We start from the raw sequence: 13,640 nt of genomic DNA, 5'->3' as shown, positions 1-13,640 counted from the left end.
CTTTTTCAGTGCTGAGCACAGGCAGAGAAAACAGCAGAGCAGAGAGACACTCCTCCCACAACGGGGGGGGGGAGGAGGAGGGGGGGAGGTGGGCACGCAGAGCCAAGTACACAACACAGACCCAGACAGCAGGACAGGGTTGGCAAACGCAAGCCAGAATATCCGATGCCCACCAGCAGCAAAAGATCAGCAAGAAGCTGCAACCAGCAGCGCATGCAGGCGCCAGCGCTGCTGGTTTCAGCTAAAAATATTATTCTTCCAAACAAAATTCCCTTGCCTTCACTGTTTTATTGAAGGAAATTATTTTTGAGGTGTGACTACATCAGAAAATTAGCTTCAGAGTCAGTGATGTGCTTGAAATGTTTAATTTCACAAAAGGCTCATTATCTCAGCTCGTAGAAAAAAAGCTCTGTTTTTCGTTCAATCAAGCTATCTTCTCCGGCTCATAACTAAAGAACGGAAAATGGGATCAATAAACTTTTTTTTGCAGGTGATAGAAGAGAGTCTCATCGTTATTTGTGCATGTTCAGTGTTTACATAGTAATTATTAAAGAAATTATATGACTGTTTTAAAATGCATTGCGGCCTATGTGGCACAGCAAGCAACCTTTTGCCCAAGGGCCGTGGCACTGAAAGTGTTAATAATCAGTTGTGTTGGATAGTAAAAGTTGAATGAGATTAATGGAACAAATTTGGGAGAATCATCAACACGCTGTCAGGGGGTACACTTGGCATGGCAAAACAGCTCAAGGGGTACACGGCACAAAAAAGGTTGGGAACCACTGCCATAAGGTCTATTGTCAGATGTGGAAGGAAGTCAGATTTGACCTAAAATACAAGATGGCCGTCATTCCTCCCTAGTCTAATGTTCAAGTGTGCTCATTGATAAAACTTTCACAAATCTTAAAGTATTTCTTGGTGAGAGTGTAGGGTCCTCTTGGTAATCTAGTCCAGATTTGAAAGGCCTAAGTCTAATGGTCTTTGAACTAGACCTGGTTTTATGCGGTCTAGATGGGGCAAAAACAATGAAATCTTCCATTTTCCATTTTCACAGATAAGATAAAAGTTTCCCAAATCTCAAAGTGTTTCTTGGTGAGGGTGTCGAGTCCCCTTGGTGATCTAGCCCAGATTTGAAAGGTCTAAGTGTAATGTACTTTGAACTGGACCTGGTTTTATGTGGTCTAGATGGGGAAAAACTATGAAATCTCAGTGAACCCACCTATTATTTTGCTTTTCACAAATGGGATAAAAGTTTCACAAATCAGATAGTGGGTGAATACCATAAGATTTATTTTCAGATGTGGGGGGAAGTCAGATTTTACCTCAAATCCAAGATGGCCACCATTTCCTCGGATCTAATGTACAAATTTGCTTATAACAATAATTGTGCACTTTTTCAAGTGCACAAGTGCTAGTAGTAACATAATTACTTAAACCCATTCAACCTCTTAATAAACAGTATAGATGATTAGTTTCTCTAACAAAGTCCAGTTCTTTGCATGGCAGACAGCTGGCAACTGAAAGGCCTTCAGCTGAGAGCACCAACTGAAGCTCACTGCAACTGTAAATATTAGAGTATGAACCACAAAAAGAAATGTAATGTAACTGCTGACCAGTTGCTGCTGTATTGTCTTCCAGGAGGATCTGTTGGTGAACGTATTCAATGTGACTTTTCAGGTTGTTTTCTCCTCATTCAAACTCTAAGTCGAGTATTCTGTCAGTAAAGATGTTTTAAATTAAATTTGATAGATCTTCTATTCAACTTTGATTCAGGAGGAAAATTAAACTTAGAGAAATAGTGATTTTGCATAGTTATGAAAGTCAACACTGCCTGATATGAACATTTGTATTGTAAGATTTTCAGCTTCATCACTCAACACTAATAGTTTATCATTGATTGTTTCTTTTGAATCTAACCCTCTAAAAACAGATCATAGCTCTCAGTGGAAACTCTTTGATTAAAACCAGCTACATGTTGGATGTTCTCATTAATAAACTGCTTTGAAATCACTTATAATACAAAAAAAAACCTGTCTCCAATATTTGCGTTTTCATTTCAGTTCTGCACTCAATTTAACATATCCTGACAAGTTTGCTTCAGGTTTCACCCACAGAGGTAGTGTGCAGAGAAATAATGAAATATTCTCTCAGCAGAGACAGAGTAGAGCTGAAAGTTGGTTTCTCAGCTGGTTTCAAAAATCACTTCAGCAGGAAAATGAGGGTTCACATATTTTCTTTGACATTCATGTGCAGAGCAGATTTTTTTTTTCTGATTCCCTCCCCATTTTTCTCCCCAATTGTACTTGGCCAATTCCCCCTGCTGCTCTAGTGGCTGCCCCGGTCACTGCTCCACCCTCTTCCAAGCTGGGGAGAGCCAAGACTAGCGCCATGCTTCCTCTGACACATGCACATTTGCCAGCCACTTCTTTTCACCTGACAAGGGAGTTTCACCGGCAGGACGTAGCACGTGGGAGGATCACGTTATTCCCACCAGTTTCCTTCCCCCCGAACAAGCGTCCCGACCGACCAGAGGAAGCGCGAGTGCAGTGACCAGGATACATACCCCCAATCCAGCTTCCCACCCTCAGGCACAGCCAATCGTGCCTGTATGGACGCCCGACCAAGCCGGAGGTAACACGTGGATACGACCCTTGTGTTGGCAGGGAATCTACCGCTACACTATCCGGACACCCATGTAGAACATAATTTAAATGGTCTGTTGAACAGTAACAGTGATCCTGACCTGAGAGTCTCCAGTTTACAGTGTGGACTCCGAAGTCCAGCAGAGAGCAGCATCAGTCCAGTATCCTGGAAATCATTGTTGCTCAGGTCCAGCTCTCTCAGACTAGAGGCATGGGAGCTGAGAACTGAGGCCAGAGCTTCACAGCTTCTCTCTGACAGCTGACAGACACTCAGCCTGAAGGACAAGAAGACATGTTATTCTCTTATATTGTGTAATTATTGTATTATTTCTACTGACAAGACTTTATTGATGAGGCTAACTGACCATTATATCGTCGCTATTGTGCCAGGACCTCGAATGTCCCTTTTTTCACTTTTTTACTTTTTGTCATAAATCAGTGCCACTGGTCACCCTTCACGTCTCTGTGTGGTTTTTACCAAATGCAACCAATGGAAAAGCATTAAAACGAGCTTGTGCGTAAATCTCGTAACGTCAGTCGCCCTCAATCTGTCGGTCAAACCTCGAAATTCGTCCCCTACCTCCGTCTGTACCCCCCCACGCAGGACACTAAACCCGGAAAAGTCACACGGCAGACGTGCTGTGTATTTCTCATATCGTTTTGACTAATCCTGGCTTCCTCTGACGTTAATAGATCAATACAATATTTTCCAGTTATTCCTAGGCTGCAAACTTGTTTTAACATGCAAATCGGAGTGGTTTCTGAAGAGAATAAAGTAATGTTAATGCTACGTTGTCAGACTGTTCTCACCCCATGCCCAAGCCCCCGCCTCGGCCATGAGAGGCTCAGAGCACTGCTGCTGCGCGCGCCCCCACGGCCCGGAGCTTGGGGCTCATGCATGAGCATACGACTCTCTCCCGCCTGACTGGCGGGGAGAGAGTGCTTTCAAGTCGGACTGATAATATAAACATCATCATTTGAGCTTATCCAGGTAAGATATTAATAAAGTAATGACACATTCAGCGGGAAACTAACTATAGTTAAGACATGTGCCAACTTTGACGACGTTTGGTTCAGTATTTTAAGAGCAAACAGGTTTTTTTTACTTCCTGAAAAGTTGCTGTTTTGGAGATACGAGGTCCTGGCACAACAGCAACGATATTTTATGTCATTATTGTATTTTTTCTACTGACAGACTTTATTGGTGAGGCTAACTGACCCTTATATTTAATGTCATTATTGTATTATTTCTACTGACAAACTGTATTGGTGAGGCCTGGTCTAAAGCAGGTCCAGTGTGTTTGCATGGTGCTGTATACTGAGCAGACTCGAGCACCAACACTGACAGGCAAACTGGTTTGATTCCCACTGGGTCGCACATGCTAACCATGTATTCACACATGGTGCTGTAAGCTGATTGGATAAATAAATGCTCCAAATTGCACATGCTTTGTTACGCTGCACATTGAGCTATAAAAACAAAAACAAAAAGTGGATATAAATTATGAAACACTTTAAAAGCAAATGGATGTAAATAATATAAAAGACAAACATGAGAAACAAGATTAAGAAGTCAGGAGAGACAAAACAGATTACACAAAATGAGACAAAAGCAAGTCAATCAAAGTTTATTTTCCAAGGAGTTTTAAAGATGATAGTGAATCTGGAGCCTAAGTACCTCAGAAAGGCTTTCCACAGTCTGGAAGCCCTCAGGACTAAAGTGAAACCACCTTCAGTATTGAGTCTGGAGGAAAGTCACGACCTGGAGCTCACAGGGAACTAAGAGCTCCACAGTGAAATTCAGGACCAAAACTAGCCTGCTTTAAATGTGTTCAGCAGCATTTTAATGAATGCATTTTCTATCTAACTGGGAACCAGACGACATTATGTTAAAACTAGGGATGCAACGATTGCGATTTTGTTGGCCGATTCCGATTTCCGATTTTTGAATAGTCTGACTTGCCGATACCGATTTTTGCCGATTCTGATTTTTTTTCTAAGAACAATAATTGGCGGGTTATTTTTTTACTTTTTTTTTTTTACTTTGCTTTAATAGAAAATTAACATTCATGTCACATTTCTTATCATTTGCATGAGGTAGGACGATCTCACTCAAAAACATCTCAAAATAAAAGTGTTCCAGGTTACTGGACAGAGCTTTTCTTTTTTGTGTAAATACAATGAATATAAAACAATTAATTCCAGTATATCCCACAGCTATCATGCATTTACTTTTCCAAAAGAAAAAAGGTGCAACAGAACAGGGGCTTCAGATGGAAAGTAGCCTATGGCTAAATCTGTTACAAAGCATATCTTCCCCTATGGGGTTTAATGTTTTTTTGTATATGTCCCTGCCAAATAAACTAATAAAATAAAATAAATAAACGTCAAAATGTTATCCATGGACAAGAAGTTTATAGCCTATAGCTCTGGAGCCCAGAGACCTTCGAAGCCATGCCCACTCTACAGTTGTGGATTTGGCTGTTAATGAGTAGATGAGGAAATGAGTTTGAGTTGATTCAGTTTGAATATCGTTTTAGTTTACACACAGAGCGCGTTTTTTTTAATCCGCCATTCGAAAAAAAATCATCTCGCACAGAAAACCTTGCACACTGGTCCGATGCGTTTTATTATTATGTTCGTCGTTCTATTCGCAATACGAAACAAAAGTCCTCTCCTGGCTGTATCCACGTTACAACGTGACTGGTTACAACGTGACTGACAGATAGCAGCAGCAGCAGGCAGCGGTGATGTGGACGCTGGTCGGGGAAGAGGGGTGAGGTGAAGCGAGCCGCTCAGACTGGAGTGGACTCCAACCTACCCGGCCCCTCCGCGGCTCCACACCGACGAAGACATGCTGTGGCATGTGTGTAGTGGCAGCTTTTGTTTTGGCTGCAACTCATCTGTCTCTGTCTCGCAGCTTTCGGGTTCGCGCACATCACTTGAAAATCGGCTCACAGAATCGGCATTTTAGAGTGACCGGCGCAGATCACCGATCGAGGCCGATCACGTGAAAATCGGCCATTTCCGGTCACGTGCCGATCGATCGGTGCATCCCTAGTTAAAACTGGGGAGATGAAGAGGTCACCTTCCTACGGGTTAAAATCCAGCTGCTCTATTCTGAAGCAGCTGGAGAGGAACAAAGAGAGGTGCAGTAACAATGACAAGATATCAGAGCATGGATGATCTTCTCTCAGTCACTGAGCTTCACTGCTGTGTATATGAAGCTCGATCAATAAAATCCAAATCCTTATGTAAAACCTGCAGGGCGACCTTTGCAGATTCAGGAATCCTGTTTTGAGAGACGAGAAATGTGTTGAATCAACTGAGAAAAACTGCAAAGTGCAAACTGATTTTACCTGAGAGTTTCCAGTCTGCAGTCTGGACTTCCCAGTACAGCAGAGAACAGATTCAGACCTGAGTCATGCAGGTCATTGCAACTCAAGTCCAGCTCTCTCAGAAGGGAGGGTTTGGACTTCAGAGCTGAGGCCAGGACTTTACAGCCAGTTTCTGATAAGCTGCAGCCACTCAATCTGAATAAAGAATAAAGCAAAAACATTACATGAAATATTGCGGAGGGCTTACTGGCTTACAGTGTGCGAACTATACTGTGGCTTTCGGGGGAGCCAACTTTTTTTACGGGGGGGGCACTACAGCCGCCGTCGGACGGCGGCGGCCGAAATTTGAGGCAATTTGAAGGCCAATTTAGGGGTATAACTCATTTTAAATCAGCACACTCAAAGACATGGATACAGCTTGTCATGTTCCACTTTTCTCTCGAGGGTGAGAGAGCACAGAAAGGCGAAACGGGCGCACTGCTCTCCACTGCATCTACAAGAACATAATATCTCTGCCCAACACTTTTATCCACTCCATAACGCACATGTCCCACTCACTGTGAAGTTCCTGATGCATTCCATCTCACAAACAGTCCTCCATATGCGGGAGGACTCAGAGGTAGGCTATTCCAGCTTCACGTCGTCACTTTTTCCACATCTGCGTTTGAAGTAGAAGCGACTTGTTGCTGTTCAACAACTGACGGCTGCTTCCATTTCTTCGTGAATGTAAAGTTTGTGAAACTGCCTTGTTTTCTTTTTTACATCTTGCTGTTGTTTTAAATCTGACCTGACCGCGTGAGTGACGTTTGATTTGCACCTGCGCCGCCACGCTTCGATGTGGTGATGATGATAAGAATAACATGCATGTCGGGCTTACAGTGAATTTGACAGTGATTGAGCACACTCTGAATCATACGATTAAAATAGCGTAATTTTACGCATTATTCACTATGAAGGTACAGAAAAAGAAATAGAAAATACATGGGGTAATATATATTAGTCAATAATTTAGAGACCCCCCCAAATTTCACAAGTCATGCTTTCAGGGGGTCTACTATTTCTTTAAGGGGAGCCAAAGCCCCCCCAGCTCCCCCGTAGTTCGCACCCTGCTGGCTTACTAGAATGTAGTCTTTCCATCTGAAACCAGACAGCCTGTCACATCTCTGTCTCAGGATTTCTCCATTTCCCCTCAACACATTCTATAACCAACCAGATGAATACATCTGCAGTTTGTGCCTTGACGTTTGTGACCTTAGGTCCAGAATTCACTTCTTATTGGGACAATATTTTTATATGGCAATTTTCTCTGGAAATAATTGTAATAAAAAGTTGAATTTGAGTTGGGTGGGAAACTTACCCCTAACTTAATGGTAACTTAATGGGAACTTGACCTTAATTTAACGTGAACTCTCCAATTGTCTCTACTGGAGCAACAGATGAGAGTGAATCACAGAATTTGGGGTTTTATCAATTCCAGAAAGCTATGAGGGATCAACCGAGCAGCATTTTGGTAAACAAACCGTGTCACTGGGTGGCAACAGCAATGGAACCCTATGTGAGCTTTGGGAGGCTTGAGTGTCTGACTCTGTTTACATTTTAAAAACTGCGACAGTTCACACAACTTTAACACGATATGCATATATTATACATCAAATTCTTGAGCTAATTCTGCTCTCACTCAGAATGTATGAAAATATAAGTGATGGTGATGTATAGTTTTTGAGATATTAACGTTTGTTTGGCTCAACTCATACGAATAACTGCCGCAGGGTTCCGCATTTCTGGGTAGCAAGTGACGTCACGCTGATTTGTCTTATACAAGCCAAGGTTCTACCAGAGTTCACATCACACCCCTTTAAGTCTGGAAACACCTACATTGAGCAACACCTCTGGTGTCCCAAGTGCATTTTACATCAGAATATGTATTCGAATTGGAGTTATGATAGAACAATTCATTTTACCACAAAGGAATTTACTCAGGAAGATAAAATGCTGCACTGTCTGATAAGCACCGATATTATTTGGTACCGGTTCCTGATTGGTCGGTACCAGGAATTAATAAGGTCCTGGACATTTGGTGCTGCTATTGTTTTTTTGTTTTTTTTTACCATTCCCTAACAATGAGGAAGCGGCACCAGGCTTTTGATGTTGTGTGTTTACACTCCTGTCCTGTGACTACACTTGCGGCAGGTTTAAAAGATCAGTAGTATATTTGGAAGAAAACTAGTTTTATGATGGGAGGCATCGCGTTGCTGATTCACACAACAATATAAATACAATAATCTGATAAAGCGAGCGACTGCCCTGTGATGATTCTGAGACGGATAGAAATCTCCGCCTCGCGTTGCACAAACCTCACAGTGCTTTGCTGAACCTGACCTATTTTCTGACAGTCACAGAATATTATGTGGACTTTGCCAACTCTGAATACAGAACAGCAACGTACAGCGACGGTGTTCACTTTGTAACATGTTAGCTTGCAGCAAATTAGTTACATCCAGAGCATCCGTTCAGATAAAGTTGGTCCACAAACTCCACGTAACGTAACTGACTGCATCGTGCTGGTTTGTCCCATAATCCTTTGAAAACGGGTGTGATTTATCCAGACTTGATGAAGAAAATGTTTTGTAAATGAAAATATGCCCCAGTAAAGAGATGTATTGCAGGCAACTTTGTTAGTGTCGAGTTTCCAGTCAGTGACGTGCGCAATGAATTCTACGTGCAAGTATGATTCCCCCTTAAGAGTGACACTACATAGGTGGCCTAGGTTTAATAAATCATATTCACAATCACAGAGGTGAAATAGGCCTTCTCAGGAATTTAACTTGTAATAACTAATAACAAAATTACTGTTGAATCTTTTCACGTCTCTTCATGTCATGTCTTTATTTTTTGCACAAATTATGGAGAGTAGTATCGATAAGAGTATCGATAAGTATCTGTATCTAGTCAGGTTCCTAATGTTCTGATTTCAACCTTCGTTCAAAATTTTTGGAGAGTTTGTAAACTATACATTTTTGGAAAGCTTAGAGTGTGACGAAACCCAAAACCAATGTTGCCATTTTTTTCAAAGTCTCTATGGTCGCCATCTTGGCCTTTCAAAATGGCAACCACCAAAATTAAACGCCTGCCCTGGAAACCCCTATATGGCCCAGCAATGTTATTTCCTATAATCTTTTATGACTGAAATGTCATCTATAGGCCTAGTGGATGAAATTAAAAGTGGTTTCTAAAAGTTGCATCTTGAGCAATTTGAGTAATTAGCATAATGAGCTAATTAATCGCCAAATCGCTAAGATTTTGCTTCAAGTTAACCTAGAAAGGCGATCTAAGAGTCCAAGTCCATGTTTGTCATGTCCAGAAATGCATCTATTACCATAGTGCAGACATGCAACATTTCCTAATTTGCATGATTTGCATAAGGTATGTAAAAATTAGGTCACAATTAGGAAATGGCTAGATCTTTCACTTTTAGTTATCTTAGAATGATGATCTTTCTTTGATATTGGGTCACCATATACTGATACGCTTGGACAACACTACCACGGTGGCGTATATCAATCGCCAGGGCGGTGTCCGGTCGCAGGCCTTGAACGAACTAGCGACGGACATCCACGAGTGGGCTCGTGTTCACCTGCTATCCAGGTCGGCGGCCCACATTCGGGGCCACCTCAACCTGGGCGCAGACTTGTTGTCGCGGGGCAACCTGCACAACTCTGAATGGCTTCTCCACCCACAGGTGGTGGAACACATTTGGGCCAAGTTCGGTCGAGCCGGCGTCGATCTCTTCGCATCGCGGCTCGCACACCATTGCCTTCAGTGGTTCTCTGTCCTTGGGGACGACCCACCATTGGGCCACTGCCACACGTCTGGCCGGGGGAGGCCCTCTACGCGTTCCCCCCAATCCCCCTGATCCCACAGGTGCTAGCCAGGGTGAGGCAGCAGGGCCTGCAGCTCATTCTGGTAGCCCCACATTGGCCGTCGCAGATCTGGTTCGCGGACCTGATTGCTCTGGCGCAGGAGGCTCCGTGGCTGTTGCCACGTCGAGTAGACCTACTGTCGCAGGCGGGCGGGGAGATTCTGCACCCTTCCCCACACAAGTAGAAGTTGGCAGCTTGGTTCCTGAAGGGGAACGGTTGTTAGCCCAGGGCCTACTGATGAACATGGTACAGACCATACAGAGCGCTAGAGCTAGCTCCACTCGTGCACAGTATACTCACAAGTGGCAGTCCTTCGCGCGCTGGTGTGCGGAAAAGGACCTGGATCCAGTGTATTATGGCATACACTCATACAGTCCATTCTCTGCTTCCTCCAAGGCCTGTACGAAGCGGGCCAGTCGCCACAGTCCCTCAAAGTATACTTGGCCGCAATCTCTGCCTGCCACATGGAGATTGAGGGCAAGACAGTGGGAAGCCTGTCTTTTGTTTCTCGCTTTATGAAGGGTGTCCGCAGCTTTGTCCCCATACGAGGAGCGTCTTCCCTAAATGGGACTTGGTTACGGTGTTGGAGGGTCTCTCGGGACCTCCCTTCGAACCGATTGACACAATCAGTCTGAAACACCTTTCGCTGAAGACGGCATTGCTGCTAGCTTTGTCTTCCGGCAAGAGTTGGTGACTTGATTGCCCTGTCGGTGCAACAGTCATGCATGGTGTTCTCTGATGATGAGCGCAGGGTCACGCTTCGCCCCAACCCCGCTTACCAGCCCAAGAACATTAGGGACGGGTTCAGGTCTATGACCATAGATCTGGTAGCGTTTAACCCTCCTTATACTCGGATCCAATGGAGGAGAGGAGACTCCAGGCGCTTTGCCCCGTATGGGCGCTTCTAGCCTATGTGAATATGACTCACACATTGTGCACTTCTAACCAGCTCTTGGTATCCCATGGAGCTCAGGCTTTAGGTAAGCCTCTGTCCAAGGAGCGCTTGTTGCATTGGATAGTTGAGGCCACTAACCTACTCTGCCGTTGGGAAGATTCCACCGGAGGGCATTAAAGCTCACTCTATGCGGGGTGTTGCTTCATCTTGGGCGCGATTGCGCGGTGTATCGGTAGAGGACATGTGTGCTGCGGCATCATGGTCAACCCACGACACCTTCATGAGGTATTATAGCTTGGACGTGGTAGGCACAACGTTCGCTCACACCGTCTTATCTTCTTCCCGTGCGCTATGCCATGACGGCCCTTTTTCGTCCGAAGGTCGCACCGCGGTGCTTCGTTGCAGCAGTTGTAGGTAGCATTAGTGAGAGCTCGAGCTGAAGCGAAGTAAAACGTAGGGGTTGTGCAACAACCCAGGTTTTACGAGTGAAAGCGAGAGCTCTCACTATCCAGCCTTGCTGTCCGGGTATATACTTGGCTCAATGTTGAATGCTTGGAGTGGGGTTCCCTGTCTGGCGGGCCGCTACAAAATGGCTGACGGTCGCATCCAATCACAGACAGGGTTCGGCCAGGTGATGCCTTCAGGAGCGGCTGCGGTGTTCCACGTCACCGTCATGTCACCTGGGTGGTTCGAAAGGTTAACTTTTATGGAATAAAAGGTAAGAGCATTCAAGTCTGTGCACTATGCGTGCTAAAGTACGGAAGCTTTCAGATGACTCCAGAGTAACGGAGGAACAACAGAAATGCTTGGCTAGGTTTGTGTGTGCTGCCTACTGCCCAAAAGGAAGAAACATTAAGAAACATTCCAGAGCTGCATTGGTACATGTTCTGCAAGTATATGGCAGAGAGTTAAAGGCTACCACCTACAGAGGATGCCTTGAAAAAGCACATTGATAGGGTACATGTGCAAGCTCATGTTTGGGGACAGGCAAGCGTTGAGCAGCAAGTACCTTTAAATCCTCTCAAAAATGGCTACTTCAAGGCTGATAAAGGCCAGTTAAGACCCACTACCACTGATGTACTACCAGCTCCTGAGTCCAACATTGAAATGGTGAGATGCCGCTGCAAAGGAGATTGTTCAACACAAAGATGCTCCTGTAGGAAGAGAAACTTACAATGCACTGACCTTTGCCTTTGCAGTACACAATGTGAGAACGATGAGGACTCAAGATCTGAAAACCGGGATTCAGATGGCAGTGATGCTGAAGATCTTGAATTAGATGGGTTTTTAACTAACAGAAGTTAGTTATAATTGCAAATGATGAATTTCAATATGCCTTGACGTACAGAGATTTTTGTTAGAATCCATTTGTTATGGATGCTTGAATTCAAATTATAAATATATTTACTTTATATTATATCCAATTGATTTTCCTTCCCTTTTTCCTTAAAGTGTTTTGAACATTTGTCGTTTTTAAAATCCAAAATGGAATTGACTAAAGCCAAAATATAGATGTCCATTTCAGCCTAATCATATAATTTATGCTAATTATGCTAATGAACAAAGGTTGCATGATTTAGTTATGGCAAGACATTATTTTCTAGGCATCAAAACATAGACTTAGACTCTAAGATAATCGTTCTAAGGTGCCCAAAACAGAAGATTTCCTGATTGTTACCTTTTTTTAACCAAATTTATACTAATTATGCTAATTAGGAAAGGTTGCATGACTGCACTATGGTAATAGATGAATTCCTGCACATAACAAAGATGGAGTTAGACTCTTAGATCATCTTTCTAAGTTAACTGGAAGCAAAATTATCTATAATAATAATCCAGTTTTCGGCAATTAATTGGCTCATTATGCGAATTACTCAAATTTCTCAACATGCAACTCTTAGCAACCAAGTTCAATTTCATCCACTAGGCCTATAGATGACATTCCATTCATAAAAGCTCATAGGAAACTACATTGCTGGGTCATATAGGGATTTCCAGTGCAGGTGTTTAATTTTGGTGGTCGCCATTTTGAAAGGCCAAGATGGCCACCATAGAGACTTTGAAAAAAATGGCAACATTGGTTTTGGGTTTCGTCACACTCTAAGCTTTCCAAAAATGTATAGTTTACAAACTCTCCAAAAATTTTGAACGAAAATACATAAGGACCTGGACTAATCGATAAGCAGTACCGAAGTATCGATAGGTATCGTTGAAAGGTATCGATAAAATCCAAACGATACCCATCCCTACTGTCTGATTACAGATGGAAAGACAGGATAGAGACATCCTCAAATGACAATATTCATATAATATTCAGATCAGCACATTATATTTCTGACCTGAGAGTCTCCAATCTGCAGTGTGGACTCTCCAGTCCAGTAGAGAGCAGCTTCACACTTGAGCTAAGCAGGTAGCTGTCACTCAGGTCCAGCTCTGTCAGATGGGAGGGGTCGGACTTCAGAGATGAGGCCAGAACTTCACAGTGAGAGTCTCTCAACTCGCAGAACCTCAATCTGAATAAATAATAAAGAAGGAGTTGGACTTCAGAGCTGAGACCAGGACTTCAGAGCTCAGATCTCTCAGAGTTCACAGCCACAAAGTCTGTTTACAGATTTAATGTAAAATGAGAGATTATCAAAGCAGAGCTGGGACTATAGCATACCAATCAAAACCTATACAGCATACTACTATGTCTACTACGACTTGTAGTATTACTACCACCACCAATAATAATAATACAAATAATAACATTAACAACAACAATAATAATGACAATAATGACAATAATAATAATAACCGATGATGATCATAATAATAATACTTACATGTATTATTATTGTTATTG

General features: G+C 43.1%; 1 protein-coding gene across 1 annotated transcript in view; it reads right to left on the bottom strand.

Annotated features, from left to right (window-relative positions):
• Nucleotides 1-5,734: 5,734 nt before the first annotated feature.
• The window catches only part of LOC310791579 (NLR family CARD domain-containing protein 3-like), a gene marked incomplete at both ends in the record, with an annotated part of 33,462 nt that continues 25,556 nt past the window's right edge, over nucleotides 5,735-13,640 (bottom strand). Inside the window, 2 exons of the mRNA XM_083653246.1 lie at nucleotides 5,735-5,771; nucleotides 6,002-6,175. Of these exons, the coding sequence (XP_083509372.1) occupies nucleotides 5,735-5,771; nucleotides 6,002-6,175 (211 nt within the window). The remainder of the gene's footprint in view (nucleotides 5,772-6,001; nucleotides 6,176-13,640) is intronic.

The sequence above is a fragment of the Poromitra crassiceps genome (genome assembly GCF_964638095.1).
Source record: "Poromitra crassiceps genome assembly, chromosome: 16".
Taxonomy (NCBI): Eukaryota; Metazoa; Chordata; class Actinopteri; order Beryciformes; family Melamphaidae; genus Poromitra; species Poromitra crassiceps.
The sequence above is the reverse complement of the archived record's forward strand: the minus strand, read 5'-3'. Positions and strand labels throughout refer to the sequence as shown.